The sequence below is a fragment of the Alosa sapidissima genome, chromosome 12, assembly GCF_018492685.1.
Source record: "Alosa sapidissima isolate fAloSap1 chromosome 12, fAloSap1.pri, whole genome shotgun sequence".
Classification (NCBI taxonomy): Eukaryota; Metazoa; Chordata; class Actinopteri; order Clupeiformes; family Clupeidae; genus Alosa; species Alosa sapidissima.
In genome coordinates, this window is record NC_055968.1 from 2,453,777 (window position 1) to 2,480,222 (window position 26,446).

A 26,446-nucleotide genomic window follows, 5' to 3' on the forward strand; every position below is an offset into this window, starting at 1 on the left:
CACTCACATACCAGATGTGACATAACAAAGCCTGTGCATTTGCACTATAGTATGTGGACATTACTTGTCATGGAAAAGTTTGGGAACCCCTGGCTTAGAATACCTTTAACATAGAATTAGCTAAGCCAGGCTAGGTGCACAGAATCTATATGGTGATTTATGTGCCATCTCTTAAACCAAGTCAAGGCTAAATGCAGCCAGGATAACCAAAAAATCCCACCTTAATCCCTTATCTAGGTTTTTTTAAATATCCTTCAGTTTGACAAAAACATAGGCCTACACAGTCTACATCTGAAAGCTGCTGTAGGCAGCAGTAGGCTAACACTTTGCCGAATAAAGTTGATAAATAATGGGAAAAGAGCAGTGGCATCACTACAAGTGGTCTTCCAGTTTAGTATGATGCATTATGGGAGTACAAGTTTTTTCCCGTCTCCTAGCTATAGGCTCTGCGACAAACCGAACAACACTTCCCATAATACCAATTGTTTCCCACTGCTGGCACAGTTCAGGTTTGTGGAACTATGCTAACGGCCAGAAACGCAGGGGCTAGAAAGAACCCGCTAAGAAGAGTGAGGATTTTGCGAACACAACAAATGACATGTTCTGGATATACTGATAATAGCCCGTGATAGGATGCAGTAGGCAGGATACACTGTTTTGTCGCATTCGATATAATAGTGTTATCTAAGGAAGGCAGCTTCCTGGACCTATCCATCGCCGGAGTTTGTCGGGTAGGCTCCCGCTCATCACCGTACTGCAGTATGTTACTCATACCGAGAAGAGTGCTGCGACGCGGCTATGATCTGGAAGCTTGATCGGTCACTGGGTTGTCAAAACGCCGGCGTTGTAGCCTTTAGTAGTTTTAAGTAATGCGTTCATTGTGTCCGTAATCCACTGCTTCTATGCAAGTGAATGTTTCAAAACAGTTTCAGATTCAGTTACGCGTTCGAGCCGCAGTTTGCAAAAATAACCAAATGACACCCCCAGTGTGATATCAGTCCTGTTAACATCAAGGTAAGCTGTCATCACTTAATCACTTTCACGTTTTAACGCTTGTGTAAAATGATGTCCAGTGCATTTAATATGGTGTGAAATATAATTTTAAGATATCCTGTCAGTAGATGGGGTAGCCTGACAGTCTGATCTGTAGCTGGTTTTAATGCACTGTTCTTCTGTCTATACTTCAGGTTTGTCTGCTGTGACAACGCGGCAGACGGCATGGAGCGCGCAGGCAGTATTCAGCTCGACATCCCGGACTTCAGCAACTCGGTGCTGTCCCACCTGAATCAGTTACGCATGCAGGGCCGCTTGTGCGACATTGTGGTGAACGTGCAGGGACAGAGTTTTCGCGCGCACAAGGTGGTGCTCGCCGCCAGCTCACCATACTTCCGCGACCACATGTCACTGAGTGAGATGAGCACGGTGTCCCTCTCCGTCATTCGAAACCCGTCGGTGTTTGAGCAGCTGCTGTCATTTTGCTACACAGGCCGATTGTGCCTGCAACTGGCAGACATCATTAGCTATTTGACAGCAGCTAGTTTTTTGCAGATGCAGCACATCATTGATCGCTGCACACAGATTCTAGAGGGTATCCATTTCAAAATTAACCTGGCTGAAGTGGAGGAAGACTTGGTTGGGGCTCACCGAAGCTCTGGGCGGACCTTGGAGTCTGGGAATGTTGGTGGGGGTTCAATGGGTCCGCACTTGCTCAGTCCCAGACTCCGTAGTCCGAAGGTAACCGGCCCATGTGGCATAGGAGATGTTGGAGCAATGGAGGTACGCAACACATGTGAGACACAAGACGTGAGCCCAGCTGGCAACTCTATGAGCCCTCAGGTTGTTGAGCACAGTGGGCTTGTGTCAGAAATGTTAGGGGACAAGGGAGGGACAAGCAACATCAGGGAAAAAGAGCCAGTCCTACGCATTAACCGATCAGGGCAATGGTATGTTGAGTCTGGACTAGAGGATAGTAGGGGAGAGGAAATAGGGGTGCGGGTGCCGGATGGCTTGCGGATCAAGACGGAGCATTTAGAGGAATGGGGGGGCATGGAAAGTTCGTCAGCAGCTGAAGTGAGTGGGACAGTGGAGGAGGGTGCCCCCATGATGATCGACGCCTCAGGCCGCAGCTCACTGGTGCAAGAGGAATTTGTTTCAGGTGCCTCTGGGTCAAAGAGCTCCCAGCCCTCCAGCAGCTTCAGCGAGACTGAGAGGTCTGTGTATGTTTGTGTGAATGTGTGCAGTTACTTCTATGTTCATTGAGGAGAGCATGCATACACTTCTGAAGTTCACCTACAAAAAACTGCCATCTTTGCCCATATAAGGAGATCTGGTATCTTACAATTACTCCTATAGGAAAATAACATGGAGCTTTTTAATAATCACACCTGTTATACTCTCGCAGGGGCGAAGAAGTCTGAAATGCAGATGTTTTGTCCTGCACACTTTTGTCATCTGCCTTCGAATGGGTTCTGTGATCTTCGGTAGCTTACATTAAGATGGCAAACTTTGATTTTTGATACTACAGACTTAACTTGCAGTGCAACTTGCATAGATAGTTTGCCTTGATTAACACCCGGATCTCCTTATATGGGCAAAGATGGCAGCTTTGGGTAGGCAAACTTTAGAGGTCTATTGCACACATGGAATGTGTTTGATCAGGGGTGATGCTCAGATACAGCGCTGTCCACAACCCATGGTAAAATTAATGAGTAGAAAAAAGTTTTAAAATAATCTTTTAGTGATTTTACATAGTCTCAAAATGAAAACAATGAGTAAAAACCTAACTTTGAAGAGAAGCACATTTGTTCTGGGAAGAAAAAGCCTCAACAGGGTTCCCTCAGATTATGGAATATCATGACATGTTAGTCTATTCCAGTCATGGAAAGTCAGGTGTTTAATAATAATAAATAATAATAATAAATCATTTCCTGATTAAGTTTTTCCTCACAATACATTTATTCATTTTTTTACTCATCTTTACCATGGGTTCCAGTAATTGTGGAGGACAGTGTTGTAAGCATGGCTATTATCAACCATATTTTAATGTTGTGTATTATAGTTGTGTGTGTACATGAAAAGAGATTTGTGATGTGCATGTACTGCTTTTCCTGCACAGGTTCAGTCCTACAGGTAGTGTAGTGGTGATGGCAGAACGTCAGAGGGCCAAGAGTGAGTCTCCAGGGAGAGTGTATGATCAGAAACACCACAGCTCACAGGTACAACCCTTACACACATGCTCTTTGTGATGATCTTTTCACATGCTCTTTTTTATCTTAGGATCACATGAATGTGCAGTCCCTCACCTCGTCCACATTACAGGTGGATCACTTACAACATACTGTTTTTTAGTTTTATTAGGAGGAAAATTAGTATTAATAGGAAAATTCCGGCTAATATTTTTAATTATTTTATTATTTTTTTTTTTCACATAGATCTCTGTTTCTCAATGTCACTGTGTACTGTCGTTATGGAAAAAACTAAAACAATCGGTTCTACCTAGCTCGAGTTGCTGCAGCCCACAGCTAGAGCTGCCAGGCAGCTACAGTGCTACACTCTAGGGGCATGAACATGGAGGCTCATGAACATCCCCCCAGAGTAATGAGAGGTTCCGTGAGGATTTGATTCACTTATTCCGCAACAATTTCAAGGTGACTTTGGCTGTTGTGCTTTCATGATATACAAGTGAATGTCATTACTTAACCTGTGATATTACTGACCATGTGAAGATTTTGTGGCGCTCATAATCTAGCAGCGGTGGTGTCATAGCCTAGGGCTGGGCGATATATCGGTATTACGACTATGACCGATATATTTTTGAAAACGATATGTAGTTGAGACAATATCGTAATACCGGTATTATGTCAAATAATGGGCCATTTTATCAAAGCCACTTGCTCTTCTGTGTTCAGACCATTCAGATAGCCGCAGCTCTGCTCAACTGCGCCCCTGCGTGTGTACGTTCTCCCTTGCAGCACTACAAACTTTCAAACATGACGGGCACTGAGTCAGATTTTGTTTACCTTGATCAGAGGTTGGTGCTGATGCCTATTCCGTCGGCACATCAACGGCTAGACCGAGAATTCTCGTTGTGAAATCAAAATTCCACTGGAACTCCAAGCGGTTTTGTACACGCAGATTTAAGTTACAACACTGTTTACAGCTCTTCGACTCACGGTAAAATGTCATTTTTGGTACATAGCCTAGCTAATTTAAATACACTGATGAATGCGTTTAGCGATATACAGTAGCAGATCTAAAGTCCTCAGGGAGACAACCTACACGCTGATTTTATTAAGAGGATATGCACGCGGTGACTCGCGAGCAGTTAGGGGCATAATTTTTTATGATTCCTGAAACCCCATTCAGTCGTGCATAGGGATTTTTCTTACCGGAACATGCAAAAATGAACGCATACAAAACGACGGTAGCGTCTATCACACTCTTTTTGTTTTTGTTTTTTTAAGCATATTTTTTGGGCTTTTTGCCTTTATTATGATAGGACAGTGAAGACAGACAGGAAGTGAATGGGAAATAGATGTGGTGGGATCGGGACAAGACCGCAGGTCGGACTCGAACCTGGGTCCCCGTCGGCACTCGGACCCATGTATGGTACGGACGCTGTAGCCTGCTGCGCCACAGCGCCCCCCGCGTCTATCACACTCTTGATGAGTGACTCAGTTATGTTGTTTAAGTAGCCTAATTGTTTAAAACTATTTTTGTTGTTGATAGCAACATGTCTAGGCCATCATAGGCTACATTTGCTTGTCATCTAGGCCCTATCAAACCCTTACGGGTAAAAAAACTGCATTGTGTGACAAAACTACGGAGCCCCGGATATGTCCTGGGGAAAAAAAATAAAAAGTTGTGGCCACGAAATAGCAATTCGTTCCCACAAAATAATAAGTTGTGGCCACAAAATAGCAATTCGTTCCCACAAAGTACTAATTTGTGGCCACGAAATATTAATTCATTCCCACGAAATAGGTAATTTGTGGCCACGAAATATTAATTCGTTCCCACGAAATAGTAATTTGTGGCCACGAAATATGTATAGTCTAACGTGCACTGGACAGCTGGGTGAGCAAATCGAGCTCCAGCTGTAGAAGCCTGTCGTGTCTTTTCTCATCACTCCCCACCAGCTCTCAATTTTCTGGTTTGCAGTAGGATAACCGGGACGATTGAAACGGGCGACGAATGAAACATTCCGGTTTTCTCCGAGTGCAACGATGATAGACAGACATCATTTGGACAAAATATAGAGCATATTAACCTCCGTTGCTCAGCCAAATGCCATCCTGTTACGTCCTGTTATCACGGAGTTACAGGCGATAAACAATTTCTGATGGTCACAAGTTTACTTCATTAGCGGTTTATTTTTTTTGATTATTAAAGAGTGTTTTTCATTTAAAGGTTTGACTTCATGCTTATTCAGTAGAGCATTTAGTGCTCTCCCCAATCCCAGACGTTCACATTGCATGTTTGTTTGTAATGGATGCAAAACAGCCTATAATGCTAAATTTGTCCCGACCAGGCAGTAAACCCCATTTATTCAAGTCAATGCACACATATCTGTGTTTATACTATATTTTATGCAGGTGAGACATGGAAAAGCAGTTTTAGAAAGATGCAAATATATTTGGGGCTATCAGGTAGGGGGTCGAGTTTTGCTATGGAGACTGACGGCCTGTGGATCATGAAGGGCACTTATTTGGATGTGTGGTGGCTTTAACCACATAAAAACAGATTGAAATAACATTTTGTACTATATAGAAACATTATATAATTCGAAACATGCATTATTCTAGCTATATTAATGGCATAGTGCATGCTATTTCCATAACCTCGAAATACGCGCATCACCATGACGGCAATGAGTTGTTAACAGACATGAACCAAGACATATAGCCCAGCAGCAATCTATCTAAAATAACACATACTTGAAGTACCATTCATGGTATGTTGTCAAATATTGAAGTTGTGGGAAGTTTACATCATTTAAGCTGTATGTTTCATTCGTCCCCCATGCTGTTTCATTTGTCCCAGCCAGGAGGGACGAATGAACCATAACGCACGTTCGACTTCTCCTTAAACAACTCTTGAACGGTTTTGTTCAGAGCTGTAAATGCAACTGTATTTGACAGAGGACAGATGTAGGTTGCTAGTGACAAAATATTAACTTTCAGTGTTTTACAATGTCTTTGTAAATTACGTTTCATTAAAGTGTTTCATTTGTCCCGGTTCTCCATCAGCCTCGGCGTTGCTCCTGACCGTCCATCTATCTCGGCACAGGTCCTCGGGTCAGCGCACCTCTGCGACCAGTGATGGGCAGTAATGCGTTAGAAGTAACGCGTTACTGTAATCCAATTACTTTTTTCAAGTAACGAGTAAAGTAAGGGATTACAATTGCAAAAACAGTAATTAGATTACTTTTACTTTCCTGCAAGCAGCCTGCGTTACTGCGTTACTAAACCGTGATTTTGCCATAGACAGTAAAAGAATTTGGGATTTTGCCATATGGATTTTGTGAGACTAACTCGTGACAATGATATAGGCTATAGCTGCGCGATATAGATGTAAACAACAGACACACGTGTGCAAGACATGGAGTGCAGGAGAGAGCGCGAACATGGAGCATTTAATTCATTGCAGTTCAGACATTAAGAAAAAAACATTAACGCTGTACACTCTTCGTGGGAAGAAAAATGTTGTCTACAGCGAAAAATTCCACCTCAAATCTGAGCATGCACCTAGCAAGCCGGCACAGGAATGTGAAACTCATTGAGACACCCCCGGATCCCGACATGACGGCTGCAGCAACAGGTGAAAATAGAGGACGTCGCGGGTTCCCTGTAGCCTACTGGCCCGTTATAACAGGAGCCAGGGCATTATAATATTCTGGCTGCATTCACTGTGATTTGGAAAATGGGCAAAAATATAATGTGGTCTTTGCCTTTTTGTAATGGGGCTGGTGAGTGTTGAAGTCTTCAATAATTTGTTTCCCTTAAACCAGCGTTTCTCTACTGGGTCGCGGAGACATGCCAGGTAGGGTGCGAAAAACAGGAGTTTTTTTTCATTTATTTTTTTATCTGTAGCCTAGGCCCAGGTAGCACCCGATGCGCAATGGACGCACTGTGTTATTCATAGGGAAGCGCTCGTGTCAAGGCAGCGTGAGCGCATGTTTGAATCTGCAAGCACGTTCACAAATGAACATTTCTTGAAGCTGGCCTATCTTAGCGATATATTTGGAAAGCTCAATGAGTTAAATCTCCAGTTACAAGGCAAAGACAAGCACCTACCTCACCTAGCAGATAAGATTACTGCATTCACCAAAAAACTTGAGGTATGGGACAGGCGCCTCGATCGCAACAGTATGCCTTTGAGAATCTGAGTGAAATCGCTGAAACGTCTGCTTCGGGAGCCACTCTTGTGATCCCATGTATTAAACAGTAGGCCTACATCACATCCCTGCAAAGTTTATTTCAAAAATATTTCCCAACCAGCAGTGCTCAGTATGACTGGATTATGGATCCATTTAATGCAGCATGTTGGTATTTCATTGAATATATTGTACAATGCTGTAAAATATTGGCCTATGCTTCCTAATATGTTGCTGGAAAACAGAAATATGTGTGTTTAATTTACAATGGCACATTATGTATTTATTTATTATTATATCTGCAGCACCAGCTGATTTTAGCTCTGCTGAAGAGGATATATTTAGAACTTGTCATTATTTCAATACATTTGACAATTTTAAGCTTGACCTACCACTTTCTTAGAGCGATGAGGGACAGGTGGGGCTCGAAAAGGCCCCCTTGATCAAAGTGGGGAATGAAAGAAAAACCACTGCCTTAAACTAAGCATTTACATGAAGCCTATGCCGATTGAAACACATTCCACTCAGATAGGTGCTACCAGGCTCATATAGGCTATCACTTTTAATTGCAAACAGAAAATGTCTAGCTAGCTGTTTATACCAACTTAATATCATGACTATTGCTAATAGTGCCAAATGTGGAGTTTGTGGACTAGCCATAGGCTTATATTTGAATGGAGCTGATCATTATGCGAGTTGTGTAGATGCTCTTAAAGTGACAGCGCACCATTTATAAATGAGTTAAACTGCATCAAATTAGTATTTCTTAAGAAATATTTTAAACTAACAGTTCTGCTTTGGGCACCAAAATAGCCAGCAGCGGCACTGCACACACACAGTTCAAACACATACTCTTCTTGACATTAGAACAGCCTAAATGTGGCATGCAACAGCATTTTCTGTTTTGGTAAATGCATTACTCCTCTCTGCACTGCAACTGTTAAAAGATGTAAATGTTAATAGAGACTTTGGTTTTAATATTTTTTTTTGCTGTATTTTATTTACATCTATTCAAATGAAGGAGTATACACACCAACAAGTTAAGATTGAAACTAATAAAACCAAGTTTTAAAAAAGCGTATTCAGGTTGTGTATAGCTAGTGTGTTTTTGTAAAGTAACTAAGTAAAGTAATTAGTAAAGTAACTAGATTACTTTATTGGATAAGTAATCAGTAACTAATTACTTTTTCCAAGTAACTTGACCAACACTGTCTGCGACGCAACGTTTTACAAAAGATAGAAGCAGAGAGGATTAAAGCGGATCTTTAATAGAAGTGCCCGAGATATGATTTCATCAGTGCGCGGCGTATGCAAATAATAACAAAGAAATGGAACAGTAATGGGTGTGTGGGTAGAAGGTGTGAGATGAGATGAGGATGGGGAAAAAGTGAGAGTGAGGAGGGGGGGGGGGATGAAGATTCACCTTCAGCTATCTGATGCATGTTTTAATGGAAATGTTCACGGCCGCCTTATAAAAAAACGCAAACGAGAGAGACACGTTCAAGTCGTACCTACGCCTGTGCAGCGACCTGGCTCTTAATAGTCTGTGGAGATGCCTCTCGCTAATAATGAATCCCTCCAATGCCAAGCTTTTCAAAATGTCTTTGTATTTCATTCCCAGCCTAAAATAGCACTCTACCATACTATCCCTGTCCATTGTGTGACAGCAACTGTTCCTGTTTGAGGAGTTGCGCTTGATTTGCTCATCCAGCTGTCCAGTGCACAGCCTATAGGCCTACCTATTTCGTGGCCACAAATTAGCTATTTCGTGGGAACGAATTAATATTTCGTGGCCACAAATTAGTACTTTGTGGGAACGAATTGCTATTTCGTGGCCACAACATATTATTTTGTGGGAACGAATTGCTATTTCGTGGCCACAACTTATTATTTTTTTCCCCCAGGACATATCCGGAGCTCCGTACAAAACTGCAGGTTTCTTTTGTTATTTGCACAGCTTTATCAGAGCAACTGTAGCCTATGCCTATTGTAGGCCTATGTTATTGTTTACACTTTTTTGCAGAGCTGTGTTAGAGCAGTCTGAAATCATTATAATTAAAGCTGGTTGAGTGAATACGAAACACTTTCTGTTTAAAATATATATATATATATATATATATATATATCTCATATCAGCTCCAAAATATATTGGGATATCAGTTTTGGTCCATATCGCCCAGCCCTACTCCTTGTGCAGTTAAATATTTACAAACAGGTATGTGCTGTGTAGCATACTTTTTTCTTATTTGCACAGCTCTATCTGTATGCCAATTGGTTTATTATATTGGCTTTTAACGGTAGCCTATGTTTTGTGTTACCTTTATTGTAAAGCTGTAGGCCTGTGTTGCCAATCAGGGTCGACCAAATATTGTTATTTGCACAGCCCTCAGAGCAACTGTATGCCTATTGGTATATATTATTGTTTACACCTTTTTGCACAGCTCTGTTAGAGCAGTCTGAAATGAATATAATTAAAACCGGCTGTGTTGTCATAATTGTTGTTTTGAGTGAATATATGAAGCACTTCGCTTTTTCTGTTTGAAATATCAATATCGTATCGATATCGTATATCGCCAATCAGCCCCAAAATATCGGGATATCAGTTTTGGTCCATATCGCCCAGCCTTATCATAGCCTACAAAATTCATTACCAGACAGAATGGTTACCATTTCATTATTTTACTCACTATTACTACAAAGTAATTCCATATTATAGGGATCTTAAAAGCATTGAAAAAGTCTTAAATGTAATATTGTCAAATTAAGGCCTTAAAAGTATTGAATTTTGTTTAAGTCTTTAATTTCATTCAAAAGATATTATTTTTTCCTTTGGTAGAATTAATGAATACCGTAACGTCAATTAATTTCTGTACACACCATGATATTGTAGATCCCAAGGGAAAAATATAAGTCTCTTCAGAAAATTATCAAACTATAGCTTTTATTTTGAAACTTGTGTTAACGGTCCTCATCCCTCAGTCATTCACGCCATTCTTAAGTGAAAGTGTGTGTAAGCGCAATTGCGTCTGAAATGTCAGCTGGAAAGATAGGGATGTCACAGGTGGGATAGTTGAAACTTTGAGAATTAAATATTCAAAATGAGTAAAAAACTAGTAAATTAGCATAGCAATGTAGCAGCATGTTTTCTTCTTATGTTGCGAATGGTATCAATATTAGACCGTTAACCTTATGTTGCCACTTTTGCATGTGAAAAAATAGATGTGAGCTTCTGTGTTCAGCTGTAGCCTATAGGCTACAACAAGTTTCTGTGATGAAGAATACATGAAGCTTGAACGATTTAGATGGGCAAAAGGTGGAGCAAATTCAGACAACTTTAACAGAGAACTTCATCAGTATAGTAGGCTAAAGGCTATGTGAATAAAAGATGAATTGCTCCTTAACTGGCATGTGTCATTCCGAGACAAAAGCAATTGATGACTGGCATGGTGGAGTGTTTAAGAAACTTTCAAAATAGCCTCATCTGGAACATTCTGGGCACAGTTTAACATGTAATGTGAACACTGTTTTCACAACATGGTTAGTTAAACAAACTAATTAGTACAATCTGCAAGTAGCCTAGGTAACATTAAGGAGAATATCAATAATACACAATAATGTCAAATTAATTAACAGCCCAATTGAAATAAAACAACATTATACAAACCATAACACATAAGCGCTTAAACAACTAAGTATATGTTGAATAGGAATGTCTTTAGACCCCTCTTAAACGACCTAAAACTACCACAGGAACGGAGAGCATTGGGCAATTCATTCCACCAACATGGAACCACTGAAGAAAAGAGTCTGGAATTAGACCCAGTTTTCATGACTGGTCGACACAACAGACGCTCACCAGAAGACCGCAGTGGGCGGTTGGGGATGTAAGGCATGTAAGGCAGGAATGTTTTAAGGCCTGATCCATGTCCAACTAAAAATTTCATTCGAAATGGTATTAAAAAGGTCTATAAAAGTCTTGATTTAAATTGAAGGATCCTGGGGTTACCCTGAATAACCATTTTTAACCATTTTGTTACAGACTTATTACCACAACAAATGGTAGATTATTGTTTAGATACTATTTAACCTCAATACTATTTAACTATTTAAAATAACCCATTCTGACACTGGCATTGCCAATGCACACCCGGTATGCCTGGTATTGCAGTATGTAACATTGTTGTTGCAGGAAGGAACATGACCCTTTTTGTTGGTTTTAGACTAATTGGCTACCCCTTGCCGCTGGATGGGTATCTAGCAGGCCTGGAATTTAAAGGATAATTCCGGTATTTAGCACTTTGAGTCCCTTTTCTGGTTTGTTTTGGATGAACTAGAGTGGTGGACACCGAAATTTTGATGATGGGTCCTGTTTCAACTTTCTGACTCGTTTTGAATCGCCTTTGACTGTTTCAGAGTGGCTGGTTATTAGGGGTGGGAATCTCTTGGCACCTCACGATTCGATTCAATTCCGATTCCGAGGCCAACGATTCGATTCTAAACCGATTATCAATGCATCTCGATGCAACAATGTGCTACTCAGAGTTGGCCACTTCCTACTTTTGTGATGATCATTAAAGAAAATCAACAGATGAATTACCTTCTCTAATATTTCATTAGAGAAAAAGCTTATTTCCCGCCACTATCCTCAGGCTGGGCTCTTGATCAAGCATTTGTGTTTTTTTTTTTTTTCATTACTAGCCTTATTGGGTGGGGAGAAAGCTATGCCATAATCAGAAATATTATATATATTTAGCAAAGTAGGCCTAAGTAACACATGTGTACAAAGTTGCACAAGTTAGGCTACAACAGACATGTCAAAGTCAAGGCCCGCGGGCCGAATCCGAATATTTGATTAGTATTAGAACCAGCCTGCAGGCCACAGCCACCGGCTGCTGTTTTGCACGCACCAATACTCCATTCCCCACAATGCAACGGTAGCCCACGAACTCACTGCGGCGCCGCAAGTGGGCCTCAGCTTCATTATTTATCAGTATTCAGTCAGGGCAGATGTCAACTTTCAGCTACCCCCCTCCCCAGTGTTGTGCCTGAACGCGTTCATTGAACGAAAGTTCATGAACTCGTCCATATTTTGAGCGAACGTGAACTGAACGTACTGTATTACTACTACCGGATGAACGTTACTGTGAACTCTTTCATTCTGGTGTCTGTGAACGGTACGCTCTTTCAGTTTAACTTTGTTGAATAGGGTGCCAGATTTCTACAGAGCCTTCCACGCGAAAACCCGGCTAAAACACACCATGAAAAGGCCTTAATATGGCAGCATGCAGGTCACCATTTGTCAAACTATGGGCCGCGGTCCGCAATGTGGACAATGGTCTGCAGAGTGAAATTATTCCCGGGCCATCGTCTGATAATTTACTGCGCAATTGATCAAGGAGCCGGCGGACAGAAAAAGAAAACAAACATTTCTGCAGTTAGTAGGAAATACTTGTTTGGTGTCATTAAACATAGAGGCATAGAATTAAGTCGTGGTATGAGCGTTCAATGCATGCGTGTGCACGTTGGTAGCAAAGCTAAGCTTCAACCTATTGGAAGGCTATTTAATTATGAAACAACATTTAATAGAACAACGTGGATTTATGCAACTTCCATAAAAAACAGAGCACAGACTATATAAAACACTGTTTGGCATTAAGTATTAAAGTCAGCCAAAAGCTATTAATCAGTGATTTATGCATGATCTGTTACCATTCACAAAAGCTGGTATTGTGTTTCCTGAATCCTTAGTTCAGGCATTCAAATTAAATGTAATTAAATAGCATATAAATATTCTATCAGTGATGCTTGCATGATGGAAACATCCCAAAACAACGGCACCCATATAACTGCTGTTGTTTTGAGAAGTATTTCTCATGCAAGCATCATGCAACAATGCAAAAACAATGAAACTATTGTAGGCCTAATTATATTTTACATTAGTAAAGCAGTAGCCTACACTGATGTGCATGTTTTCACAAACTTTTGTGAACAATCTTAGCATTTTAAACATTGACTGTTTTGAAGTGCATGTATAGCAATATAGTATAAAAATAATAATTGTGATGATATTATGATAATTTGATGGGGGGTGGGGGGGGAGGGTGTGGGTTCATGTAGGTGAGCCCTATGACCCCAAAGTATGCCTTGACTGGGTCTCAGGTCAAAGAAGTTTGAGAAAGGCTGATGTAGACGACAAAGCAGCAGGGAGGCATCGTATGATCATTTAAACAAGTTTTATGACAAGGTCGGTGAGGATGGGAAAAATCATACATTTCTGTGCAAACTTTGCCTGCACTTCAGTCACAGTCATTATTCATTTAATCATTAAATAAAATACAGTACACATCTTGGTTCAATAGGTTACGTGCAGTCATTTTAATATGTTTTAAAAAACATTGAACCAGTCCGGCCCTCGGCTTGTAGCAAATTTGTTTTTTTGGCCCTCTAATGTATTTGACTTTGACATCCCTGGGCTACAAAGTTACAAAATGGAACACGTGTCATGCACAGCTTTTCTTCCACTCGCACACATCACACCAGACCTGTTGTGCTCTATTGTGTAGCTTAAGTACAACATGGAGCTTGAAGATGTAGAGAAAACAATAAGAACAGGAGAATTAACTTTGAGCAAGTTTGGAGGAAAGTCTGAGGTAGGGGTCGACCAATTATCGGCCAGGCCGATTATTAGTGCCGATATTTAGCATTTTTAATATAATCGGTATCGGGCATTTTTTCCACCGATAAGCCGATATTGAAATGGATAAAGAATGAAACGCGCTACTTTGTCTGTAAAGCGTCTCTCACTCCCTGCATTTGCTACTCTGTGGTCGAGAGCATTGTCCCGCCCACTACACCGTCTGATCTGTTAGTTAGCACAAATGCAGCTAATCAGGATCGAAGACTGAACACAGAGAAAGTTTAGGATTCTCACTTACGCAGACTGTAGACTGGGCTTCAGCTGTATGGAGCTGTTTTTCAAAGGTAAGGAAGGTACCTTACATTGCTGAAGTTGCAATGAATCACAATCATCTACACTGAAGTTACAAAAACACCACTTTGTAAGCTATTGTCTCTTTGATCCGGGTCAATAAGTAAAGCACCCACTTCCTTCATTTAGCGAATTCCCGATTGATGCACGTTAGTGATATGCTGTTAGCTAGTTAGCCTACAAACTCGGGTGCTGCGCGTCGGGAGTTCTTTGCCTCCGTATCGTCCATTAATTGTGAATAACAGGACACCTCAGCGGACGTTATCCCTTAGGCCTACATAGTAGACAAGTCCTAAATTATGCGATAGCGAACGTCAAAAAAGTCTAGTTGCTCCTTTTTGAAACGGACTGTCAGAAAAGACTACACGCACCCAGGGCCAGCCGTAATTTAATCCGACCTGAAGTAAATCGCGACCTGAGCTGGCTATTAACGTGACTTTTAGGCTCACAAAAGTGTAGCTTATAGCGTACATATGGACACAAATTGCATGCTTAAATAGCCTAAGAACTATTTTAAGACTGTTTTGTTAAACTATTCAACCGTAACACTTGCCATCACGCATGCACCTCTTCCTCTCCCGTGCACTCACACACACGATGGCAAAGCATCCTCTTTGTGACAGGTCTCTTAACAAGCACATAGCCCATTGTGTAGGCCTACTCTATGAAAATAATTGCTATCACTCAGCTCTTGGATTAACATCATACACAGGATTTACGCTTGTGATGCAAGTTGATAGACAATTGTGTATCAAAAGAAGAAAGAAAAGTTTGCATAATTATGCTTTTGAATGAATTTTTGCAGCATATCACCTTTACTATCTACCCCCGTTTTTGACAACTGACATATCGGTTTTACATATCGGTTATCGGCCTCCTGGTTTGGTAATAATTGATATCGGTATCGGCCCTGAAAAAAACATATCGGTCGATCCCTAGTCTGAGGTATGGGACCATTTTAAGTCGTGGGCAGTGACAACATAGGCTATGCGTTGGCTTTGTCGAGTGCATTAAGTGCGGCAAACTTCTCGGCTGTATATGTATATATAATATATGTATTGAACAATTTAAGTACAGCTCAGTTTTAAGAAATGTAAAGCCCAAAGTTGGAGACATGCATGTAGAAATTTGCTACAATTTCAAAACCAGATTCAAAACCTCTGGAATGGCTAATTGTACAGGGGAATGCTTTACACCCTTGCTGTTTATTCTGATATACGTTTTGTCGTGTTGAGTGAAGAGTTTGTGAGATATTCCACCAAGACGAATGTGTGGGAAAATGGGCGTAGAGCTGTATGCAGAATAATATGATGAAATTAAAGTCTTCTTAAATCTAATCTTAAATCTTTCTCCCGCTCACGTAGGCTACCTGCGTATCTCAGGACTATAAGTCTACGGGAGGAAGTGTAGTGGTTGCAGAGTGAAGATGTTTTTCACGGGTGTGGTTAAAGGTGTGAAAACGATAATAATACAGTATGAACAAATATGCCTGACATTTTCGTGGTGTAGCCGAGGCCTGAGACACACAGGTAGCCTGCGGGAGAAAGAGTTGGTAACCCAGTTAGCGATAGAGTGGCCATACGTTCAAATTTTGGCCGGACAAATGGATTTTAAAAGTCCTGTCCGGCGCAGCCTCAAGCCGGACACTCATTTGTCCTCCTTTTTGGAGTTGCGCTGGGCAACTACAATCTTTGCTTGGACACAGCATCGTTTCACAAACTATGGACGCGAAGACTGCTGGTCAAATTATGCGCAGTGCTTCTGTCACTCGTCTGATAATTTGCTGACAAATTGATCAGAAAAAGAAAACAAACGTTTTCACAATCAGGAAGAAATACTGTACATGTTAATTCGATCTGTTTGCATCTTTCCAGCGTGTGTTGCTGGCCTAGCCTAGGGAAGAAAATATCTGTCTTAATTATAATACCTGTAATATCTTTAAGCAGCTTGATGGCAGCGTTTCTCAGTAGGCCTACTTCGCAAAAGTTGTGAAATATAACCGCATATTTTTTGAATGTCATAATACGTGCGTGCTTGAGATGAAACCAGCAGTTTCCAGCAGGATCATGCGAAGAGGATCTGTCTCTTAATTCATTTAAAACAAGTCAGTGGTTTTACAATGTTTCAGTCAAGCTTTGGTTGGTTTAGATACAACTGGTATGCAAAATGTAAAGCAGTGGATTAACTTTAATTTGCTGTGCTGCATATGGGACAATAGATGATAGTAAATTATATATAGTAGCCCTATTAAAATATTTCAATAGCTTAGTCTAACTGTGAAAAAAATATTGAAGGGAATCCAGTCCAGTGCACATGTCTTTGGCAAGTAGCCTAGGCTACTACAGACACAGGTGAAGAACAGTCAGCCTCAGCCAGTAAGCACAACCAAATATGTACAGCCGGCTTCAAAAGCAAGCAGCCCAGACCCTAAAATTGGGCATTCATAGCTGTGAAGGTAATTCACACATTAATTTTCTTTCGCTAAAATATATTTGGTAACTTCTGTAGACATCCAAAATGGGGTGGGGGTTAAAATTAGTAGGAAAAAACTGTTGCATAAAACAGTTTTAAGTTGTCACGTATCTTTTTGCCGTGGTATAGTCTTAATTTTTCCATTTAGATGTCTTGAAAAGGTCTTTAAATTTGCACTTGGAAAATGTGCAGATACCCTGCATAGGCTACAAATTAAAATTGCTGCACCGTGAAATTCCAGCTCTGGATCCAGTATGTTTCCAGTTCCAGTTTTTTTTGCCTGCAGTTGCATAGCGCCTACTTCAGAGGCCACTGTTTCCACCTAACTTGACCTATAATAAAATGCTTGACCTCTTTGAAAAACTGAGACCCTGTAATTTCTTGAAACAGTCAGAATAACTGTGTGAAGTACTGACACAGAGTTACAGAGGCTAGAATATTGTTTTTTTTCTTTCTGTCGGATTACAAACATCTCTGAACTGACCACGTTTCAGCACTCTAGGTCACTTGATATGACGTAAAAACACAACAGAGCCCTAGAACCAAGTCTTGTGAAGCTGTTACTAACAGTAGATTAATATAGAATAAAAAAAGTGTGTTTTAGACAATTATTTGTAAAGGCATGCCCATGCATTTTGCAAAATGCCCTATAGAAACTCCAAATAGGACCTCTGGTTACCCAAAATGCATACTGACAATATAAGGATTACTGCATAAATCCCCTTTGTGTAGAAGCATAATCTTGGTCTCAAATGAAAGGCACTCTGGAGTTTCATGCTTGTTGTTTCATTTGGCTTGTATGTCAGGGGTTCTGATATGGAATGACGGCACTAAATATGGGATAATTACACAAAAATATATATTTTTGAAAATTTATGTTTGTTTAATTGGTGTGTATAAGATGGACTATACTTACACAACTTATATTGGATGAAACAACATGGATATTCCATTTATATGGATTCTTGTGGACATTTCAAGACCCAATATGCTACATGTTCCTAAGAATATACACAATGGCTAGAGGGTAGGGAAGCAGGAGGGCCGTCTACACTCTACATATCACTCTATATATTTATTCCATAAATGGTTGACTTATATTGATTCCTAAGAGTAAGATGCATGCTGCCCCTTGTGTCAATTAAATTATCATCAGACACAGCCAGAACTTTCGGAAGAGTACAACAACATTGTTCCTGGGAGAAAATGCCTTAAATTATTATTTTTCAAAGCCCTAGATAATGGTTAGCAATGCAATGTTTTTGTTCATAGAGAAAGAAAATGCAAATACAACCGTCGCTACTTTGGATAGGCTATTGATAGCGAGCCTTCAACCTGCTGTAGCTTATAGAGATAGGCAGGGTGTCCGCAGGGTTTTAAAAAGTATTAAAAGGTAGTAAATCAACTTATCAAAATTTAAGGCCATTAAAAGGTATTAAAATGTAGTAATTGTGATTTTACGAGGTATTTCATACCTATTTTTCAAACAATGAATATCCAAATCGCTCCAAAATCTTGACTTGATCAGTAGGCTAGCCTAATATCACGGGCGAAGTAATAACTTTCACTTCCACATTGTTAAGGCACACCCAAAGTCATATTGAAATTGTTTTGTTTTTGAGTCAGCAACTAAGTTAAGTGCATCAAATCTTTGCAGACCCTCTCATCCTTCAGGATATCTACATAGAGGTTACGTTAGATAATCAATCAATCTCTGCTGATGAAAAGCCTGTGTAGCCCAAGTGAGTTGGTGCATAGTAACCCTAACATTAGGTGATTACAAGCCAGATCAGTCACGTCACTTGACAATGAAGTTAGCATGAGAGCAGACATTTAAGTTAAACAAACTGCTTACACATGACGTTTATTTGTGAATTAGTGTTCAGAACATGTACTAAGTGAAATAAGCTCTTTTGGCCTACGGTTTTGCCACGACGAGGCAGTGCGTCAAAATAAAAGTTCCTGGAAACTTTGGTGTCTAGGCCGATGGCAGTTCAAAATAAAAGTCCCTTGACAGTTTGTACACACAGAGGACAATTTGTGTGCTATAAGTGGTATAGTAGACTAACATTTGCCTCCAAAAAGGATCTAAAGCTGTCATCTTTGCCCATATAAGGAGATCCTGGCGATAACCGAAGCTAACTAGTTATTGCAAGTTGCACTGCCAGATAGCTCTCTCGAAGTTCCCCATCTTAACGTACCAAAGATCACAAAACCCACTCGAAGTCAGATGGCAAAAGTGTGTAGTGTAAAATAGGGCTGAACGTCTAATTGCATTTGCGATAATATCGCGATATGATGAAGCATGATTTTCTAACCGCAAAGGCTGCGATTATACATGTTACATCACCAAAACGCACTAGCAGACGTGTCACCGACTCTGCACACTGTTGAAGATGCAAAAAACGTAAACAAGAGGAGCAGCTAACAGTGTCAAGAAAGGTCTGATCAGTAGAGCTACTTTGGTTAAAAATAAACCTCTTCATTACCTTTTGCTGGAACCTACCATGTCCCTGGTTCTAATTCCTAATTCCCCTGTGCTGCAACTCTGGCTGTTAACTTCGTTAACTTGTCCAGCTGATGATTAAACTTCACAAATGTTTAGGCTGCACTGTGCGCTGTGAACTTCTTTAGCCTACTAGATAAGAGTACAGTGACAGTGGGGGCATTTGCGATATCCAAGGGGGTTGACGGCGCAAACATTTAATGCATAATGTTATCCGCGAGTAGTTGACACAGCTAACCACCAAAAACCCAGCTGTTCTAACATTAGCTTACCAGCTAAGGCTCTTAAGCTACATACATGCTGCTAACTAGGCTACTGATAACTTTGGAGTTTTGTCTCTGCGATTGGCTTTGTTGTGATAAGAACAAACGAGTTCATTTGCATGCATGCGTATTGCCCTGCGGCGTGCGTGCGTGCGTGCGCCTGCGTGTATGAGGGAGAGCACAGGACAAGGAGAAGCCATGTCAGTGCCACTACATATAACTGTTAACTAACGAAAGAAGATCATATCTACATGAAATAGAAACATAATAGAAACGTATAAGAATCATTAAATGTTTAGGTCTACAAGGCTGGAAGTTCAACAAAATAGGCCTACTAATGTGATTGAAGTAGTTAAATAAAAAATATTTTATTCATATCAATCATATTCAATCACTTAATGGCATCATAACATAGGCCTGGGCTCCAGGAAAAAACAGTTTATGTTTAATTTATCTAATAATGTGTTGGTCATAGGCCTACTGTAGAAGGATATATTGCTGGTGTTTGTTTAATAATACAGAAGATAAAGAGCTTAAAAATAATCGCATCGCAATCGCACAATTTGTGAAAAAAATCACAATTAGATTATTTTCCGTAATCGTTCAGCCCTAGTGTAAAACGTCTGCATTTCAGACTTCTTCGTCACCATGAGAGTTTTAACAGGTGTGATTATTCGAAATCCCCATGTTATTTTCCCTTAGGAAAATATCGCAAGTACCCGGATATCCTTATGTGGGCAAAGATGACATTTGGGGACAGATGTTTGTAGGCGAACTTCAGAGTCTTTACGAATAGGATCGAATCTGATTGAATAGGATCAAATGGGTATGAACTGAAATTCAAAACAATACATTTTATGCCCCCTGATCAATATATTAAAATAACAGCTTCAAATTTTGACAGTTTTCACCGATGAAATTCAATATGGTGTTAAGGTATTAAGAAAGGTATTAAAAGGTATTGAATTTCACTTCAGGTTTTCTGTATACCATGGGTAGGGATGAGTAGCCTACTAAAACCATCACCCGCGGCGTTTAATTATTTTAGACTGTATTGATAAGCTCAGACGAAATTCTGTTTTTAGTTTCAGACTTTCTCTCTGTGTGCGAGGCGGAGCAGTGGTCACACACACATACTGCAGCTCCATGTTCAGACACAGCTGCTCAGGGGTGCGTTTTTAGAAACCATAGTTGGCTAACTTCCGTCGCAATCTTTGGTGTTAGAAATGTGGTTCTTGGATTTGGTGTTTCTAGAAAGGGTAGTTCAAACTCTCAATCGCAAATAAGGGCGGAAAGTTTGATGGTTAGAACTACTGCCCCTGAGCAGTTGCACTTGTGTCGTTCCTTGGTAGTTCCGGTTGGTGATGTCGTCAGTGTCAAATGGATAGGACAGGAGCCTAACCAAAAAACAATGTTTTTCTCAATGATTGGGCTATGCTGTTGGCTTAATGCTCATTAAAAGACTGACACCCTTGCTGGGCTCATTCTTGCAGGGTTCCCACTGGGTCTTAAAAAGTCTAAAATTCTGAACTTTCTATTTAAGGCCTCAAAAAGTCTTAAAAACGGCCAGACTTTTATCCGAGGTCTTAAATTTCATTTAGTCAGGTCTAAAAAAGGTTTTACCCTCTTTCATTTCCCGAACAAAGCCTTCAGAAATGGGCTAAAGAAGAAATGTTTACAATGTTAATGCCATAATATCAATGCATTGGGAACACAGCAGATTCAATTTCAAATCAAAACATGACCAAAATGTATCTAGTTTGTGTTATACCTTTACAGAAAGTGAAGGAAAAGGAATGTTAGGCTGTTCAAAAAAATAGCAGTGTTTGCATTTTTCTTTACAAACTCAAACATTTACTGTATAAACTGAAAAATGTCTCAAGATTTTGCTTTACTTTGAATCACTGCACTAATATCTAGTTGCATTACCATTATTTCTGAGAATTGCTTCACATCTGTGTCGCATGGAGTCGACCAACTACTGGCACCTGTGAACAGGTATTCCAGCCCAGGACGATTGAATTACATTCCACAATTTGAGTGATAGGTTATATAGTGCGTTTTGATATGATAGTGATATTCACAGACTGAAAGTTGGCACACTGATCAATAGTACAGTGGCTAAAGCAAGTGACTTAATGGTCCTAATAGTCTCTCGATGTAGAGTAACTGTACATAAATATTTAGGGTCAAAACCTATTGTTGGGTCTCGTAGGCCTACTCTAGGGCTCAACATGCTTCTGCGTCAACTCCACGGCATAGCTACGCCGCCACTCCTACGGCGTCAGGATCATTTTATGGTTCTGCGTCGGATTGCTTTGCATCGCGGTACATTTCACCGCCATAACGCTCGGTGTCGCTTGTGTCTGCGTCGCTCACCACCGAAAACAATAGACTGTATGACCGAAACGGTACTCAGAATGGCAAACCCCATAGACCGTTGTGCCAAAATATTAATCTATTAACAAATATCATTATTTGTTTGGCCTTTTCTTGCTTAGATTTTGTACAAAGTATTGAGAAAGGCACAGTAAAATCCATTGACCTAGTTACTGTAACCAGCAAATAAGTCTGAGGTTATTTGCGAGGTGTCTGCCAGCCAGTTTAAGTTATGGTAGCAAGCAAACTCTAGCACAACTGCCCACAAAGTACTGCTTGCTGGCGAAGTGCTAATTTCAAAACGTTACAATTAGTTACAATTTTTTGGAGGTCCACGTCGAGCTACGGCGGAGGGGTCGGAGAGGGGTTCGCGGCAACGCAGAGGGGTCTGCGAGAGTACGCCGTCGATTCGACGCAGAAGCATAAAACAGGCTTTACTCAAAAGTGATAAGGAGAGGTAGGATGCAAACTCTGTTCACACGCGTGGAGGCCACCCACGTTACCGTTGAGTCACCAGACAGACAACACACTTCAGCAATAACTTGAAATTCCCCTATGTAGACTATCATTTTTTGACACTTTTTATTAAGATATTTAATTGACACAAATAATGACAAATATTGGTCGGCTTAAGTAAACTGTTTTATTTGCTCACAATAGATTTAGGTTTTTGCTGATGACGATGACAATGCCAGCATCAATCACTCGTGGTTTAAGTTAGAAAAATGTTGACACAGACAGGTTGTGGCAGAGAATTTCTAGGGGTGGGGTATTACACATGTTGCCACTGTTTCCACCAATAATATATATTCACTGCATCCAAGATTCTAGTGCTACACTGTAAAAACCTCTGTGTTCAAAACCATGATTACACTTTACAGTTGATGCTGATAATGCCCATTTCTAATACAACTAGTCCTTTGCATTTGAGAGCGGAAGCTCGACCAATTTCTCAATGTCCAGCCACAAAGTGCACATAATTTAGTGCAGTTACCTTTCCTCGAGCTTCAAAAGTGTATGAGTATTCTCAGGCTACCTTTCCTCATTAAACATGTTCCATCTGCGAGCTGTGGGTCCAGCATAGCTTCCACAATGTCATTGTGGCTTGTGTCCTTGCATGTAACAGTTTTCTCTTTTTTGTGATGACTAGATCATGTCCATTAGGCTTGTAACAGTGTTTGCCAACAAACATAATAATAATAATATTAATAATAATAATAAAAATAAAAAAATCAGTTCAGAACAGTTTTGGGAAGGTAATTAAAATGAGTTGAGCCTTATACAAGTAGCCTACTATCTTCTTAACTATCTTCAAAACGTATACAAAGATCCTTGATTACTAGCAAGATAGAGCAACGTAATTTGTTACTATGGGAGCAAAACGGGACAGTTCCGGTCTGCATAAGTGGGAGTGTCACCTTACGTCACTAAATAAACTTTCTCTCTTAATAAGCAATAAGAACAGATAAACCTAATTGTGTTCACAGTATTATTGTCTATAATCATGTATGATACCAATGAATCATTCTTTAGGACATGATATGAATAATTTAATTAGTCATGTGAACCGAGCTAGCTAGCTAGCTAACGCTAGCTTAAAATGCTATACAAGTGGATGGGAGTAGCTATGGCAATACAGCTATGCGCTAACAAGTGACTAGTAGTTGAAGGACTTCGCTTAAACTTAATATACTGTTGCAAATTCACTTGAGTATAAACTATCCACTTTAACTAATGTAAGTAATGTTATTCAGCTAGTTGTCATTTCAAAGAAATTACACTTCTCCGTTTAAAATTTTACCTTAGCTAAGAGGATAGCTAGCATGCTAACAACCGGACACTAACTGGCAGCAGCATGGTCTGATATTAAGTTATTTTATCACAAATCCGAACGCTAAAAAATTACACTTTTAGGCTTGAAATGATCCCAAACACTTACAGATTATGACAAAAATTTCCAAAAAACCCTCAACAAATCCAGAAAGACATAATGACCAATTTATTGGTAAAATTCCACAAGTCTCCATTGACATTAGTGCAGCGAGGGTTTACTCTGGTCTGCATAAAGGGGGATTTTCCCCCCTCCCCCTTGCAATAATCGAACGCGGAAATTGTCGAACGTTTGCGCCTCTCGCTCCGCTCTAACCCTCTCTGACGTATAGCTATGTGCATGGACTAATGGAAGCATAAAATAACTTGAAAATGAAGATACTATACTAGAAAATTACTATTACTAGTTTTCTCCCTTTGCTGTCCTGAGGTCTCAATGTATAATGGTTTATGTGTTTAGGGTGAGGAACAGGCCATTTTTGACATGGGCGGCTACGAGGAATACCTGAGGGAGCAGGTGGGTGATCGCTGGTTCCGCTACAACCCACGCCTCACCTGCATCTATTGCTGCAAGTCTTTCAACCAGAAGGGAAGTCTGGACCGACACATGCGTCTACACATGGGCATCACACCATTTGTGTGCCGCATATGTGGTAAGAAGTACACACGGAAGGACCAGCTGGAATACCATATCCGCAAGCACACTGGCAATAAGCCCTTCCACTGCCATGTTTGTGGAAAAAGCTTCCCTTTTCAGGCTATCCTCAACCAGCACCTCCGCAAGAACCACCCTGGTTGTGTCTCACAGGAAGCAGCCCACAGTGCCTCCCCTGAAACCACCACCGTCTCATCTAGGGGAGGCCATGCTGATGATGGGTCCCCTGGCCAGGAGGAAGGGGAGGGGAATGGGGCAGTAGGAGGGTCAACATCCTCATTGGGGGAGGGTATGCAGCCCTCAGTTTCCACCACAGGCCCTGATTAAGGTGTCAAGATGTTCAGAAGAATGAGGTGAGAGTTGGTGATTGGGTCGGGGAGAATCTCAATTTTGGAGAATGTATCATATTCCCTGCCCTCAACAAGCAATCTCAACCTTACCTCTATTCTCAGCTCTTACTCTCACCCAAATCCACAACTTTCCCCACCCGAGACTCAATCACAGAGGCAAAACAGCAGAGGCAATATCTCAGCGACAAATGAGAGAGTTAAACGTGAAATATTTTCAAAGCTGCTTTTCTTCACACTTAGGATGAGAAAAGGGAGGATTCACCTGAATATGGATAGTCGTATCTTCAATTATTCATTTTAAATATCCTTATATGAAATGTGTGAAACAAACTTACAAAGATGCAAGAGTTAGTGTACTAGCAGATTTATATGTTGGTTATTTAAGAATGGTCTTTCTGCTTTAAACCACATCTACCTTCACTAATACAGACTGAACCAGAAGCTATCTAATGAAGAAACTCCACACTTCAACAGCCTCACATCACTGGATACACAGTGTTTTGCCTTTCCGGTTTTTAGTATGTTACTTTTTTTTTTTTTTTTTTTTTTGCTTTCTTTTGTAAAAGGTTTTGTACTTCTTGGAGCAAAAGTTTAGAATTCAGGAAAAATTTTGACATGTTTAAATTCGGCCAGATTGCCAAGGTATTTGTGCCAAATATTGAAGTTAAGATAAAAGAGGAGACTTTGTTTCCCTTTTTTTTTAAATTTTGCCTTCTGACAATCTTGTTAACCTCTGCTAGGATGCAACACTACCATAGCAGAGAGTCTGCCAAGTGTGTTGTCTGAAAGACCTTTTAGGTCCGATCAGGTGGGAGAATAGAATAATTTGATCTTTAAAATGAAAAGTGCCAATTCGGCTTTACTGGTGTTTACACACACTCAGACTTGGAAAAGCCTCTAATATTGAATCATAATACAACACTGAATTTGTAGTGTATTTAATTACTTAATCAATCTTGGTGTCTTAGAATTAAACTGCTTTGTAGGATATGATATTGGCTATATGATGTCCTTTTGGACAAACAGGTGGTCCTGGATCTGACTTATTTTACATATAATATCTACTTTCTCTGGAACGCCTTTCAACATTCAACATTTTCAAATAGCTGCTGAATGTTAATATCAACAGTAATACAGAAAACATAAAAGTCTTCAACCTCAGATAAGCTACTAGACAGCTCAGTTACCTCTCAATGATCACTACGCAATACAAATCTGTTACCAGTGGACTGGTAAATGCACTCAGTATTATTATTATGATTATTATTATTATTATTACTGTTGTTGTAAATTTTCTTTTCTTTGTATTTTTAATGAACTACTCTATAGTCCCTTGTATTGAAAGCTAGTTGGGCTCACAGTTCTAAGTCAAAGGCTCAAGATGAGGGTCCAAGAGTCCAAAACCGCATGGACAAAAAGAAGCTAGATGGTCTATGAACTTGGAATGGAACAACTCCCCTGGTGCAGATAGAAGCAGTGGTTCAACCCCCTTCACTTTATGGTGTTAAAGCAGCACAGAATGTCATGGAATAGCAACCTTTAAATGTTCTTTACCTCAACAGATTGACTACCCATGGATTATGTCACCAGTGTTGAAAAGAACCATTTTGTCCCCTTGACTTTCTTTT

The 26,446-nt window shown here is 40.3% G+C and overlaps 1 protein-coding gene across 1 annotated transcript; it reads left to right on the forward strand.

The window, feature by feature from the left end:
- The first annotated feature begins 385 nt into the window (after positions 1–385).
- zbtb37 (zinc finger and BTB domain containing 37) lies at positions 386–26,446 on the forward strand. Its single transcript, XM_042056187.1, has 4 exons — positions 386–1,014; positions 1,188–2,210; positions 3,116–3,215; positions 24,274–26,446. Exons 2-4 carry the CDS (start codon positions 1,219–1,221, stop codon positions 24,793–24,795), a joined length of 1,614 nt encoding a protein of 537 aa, XP_041912121.1. The 5' UTR covers positions 386–1,014; positions 1,188–1,218; the 3' UTR covers positions 24,796–26,446.

Coding starts and splice junctions, on each gene's coding strand:
- zbtb37 (XM_042056187.1), top strand. CDS start 1,219: ATGGAGCGCGCAGGCAGTATTCAGCTCGACATCCCGGACTTCAGCAAC. Junction 2,211..3,115: donor AGCTTCAGCGAGACTGAGAG/GTCTGTGTATGT, acceptor TTTCCTGCACAG/GTTCAGTCCTACAGGTAGTG. Junction 3,216..24,273: donor AGAAACACCACAGCTCACAG/GTACAACCCTTA, acceptor TTATGTGTTTAG/GGTGAGGAACAGGCCATTTT.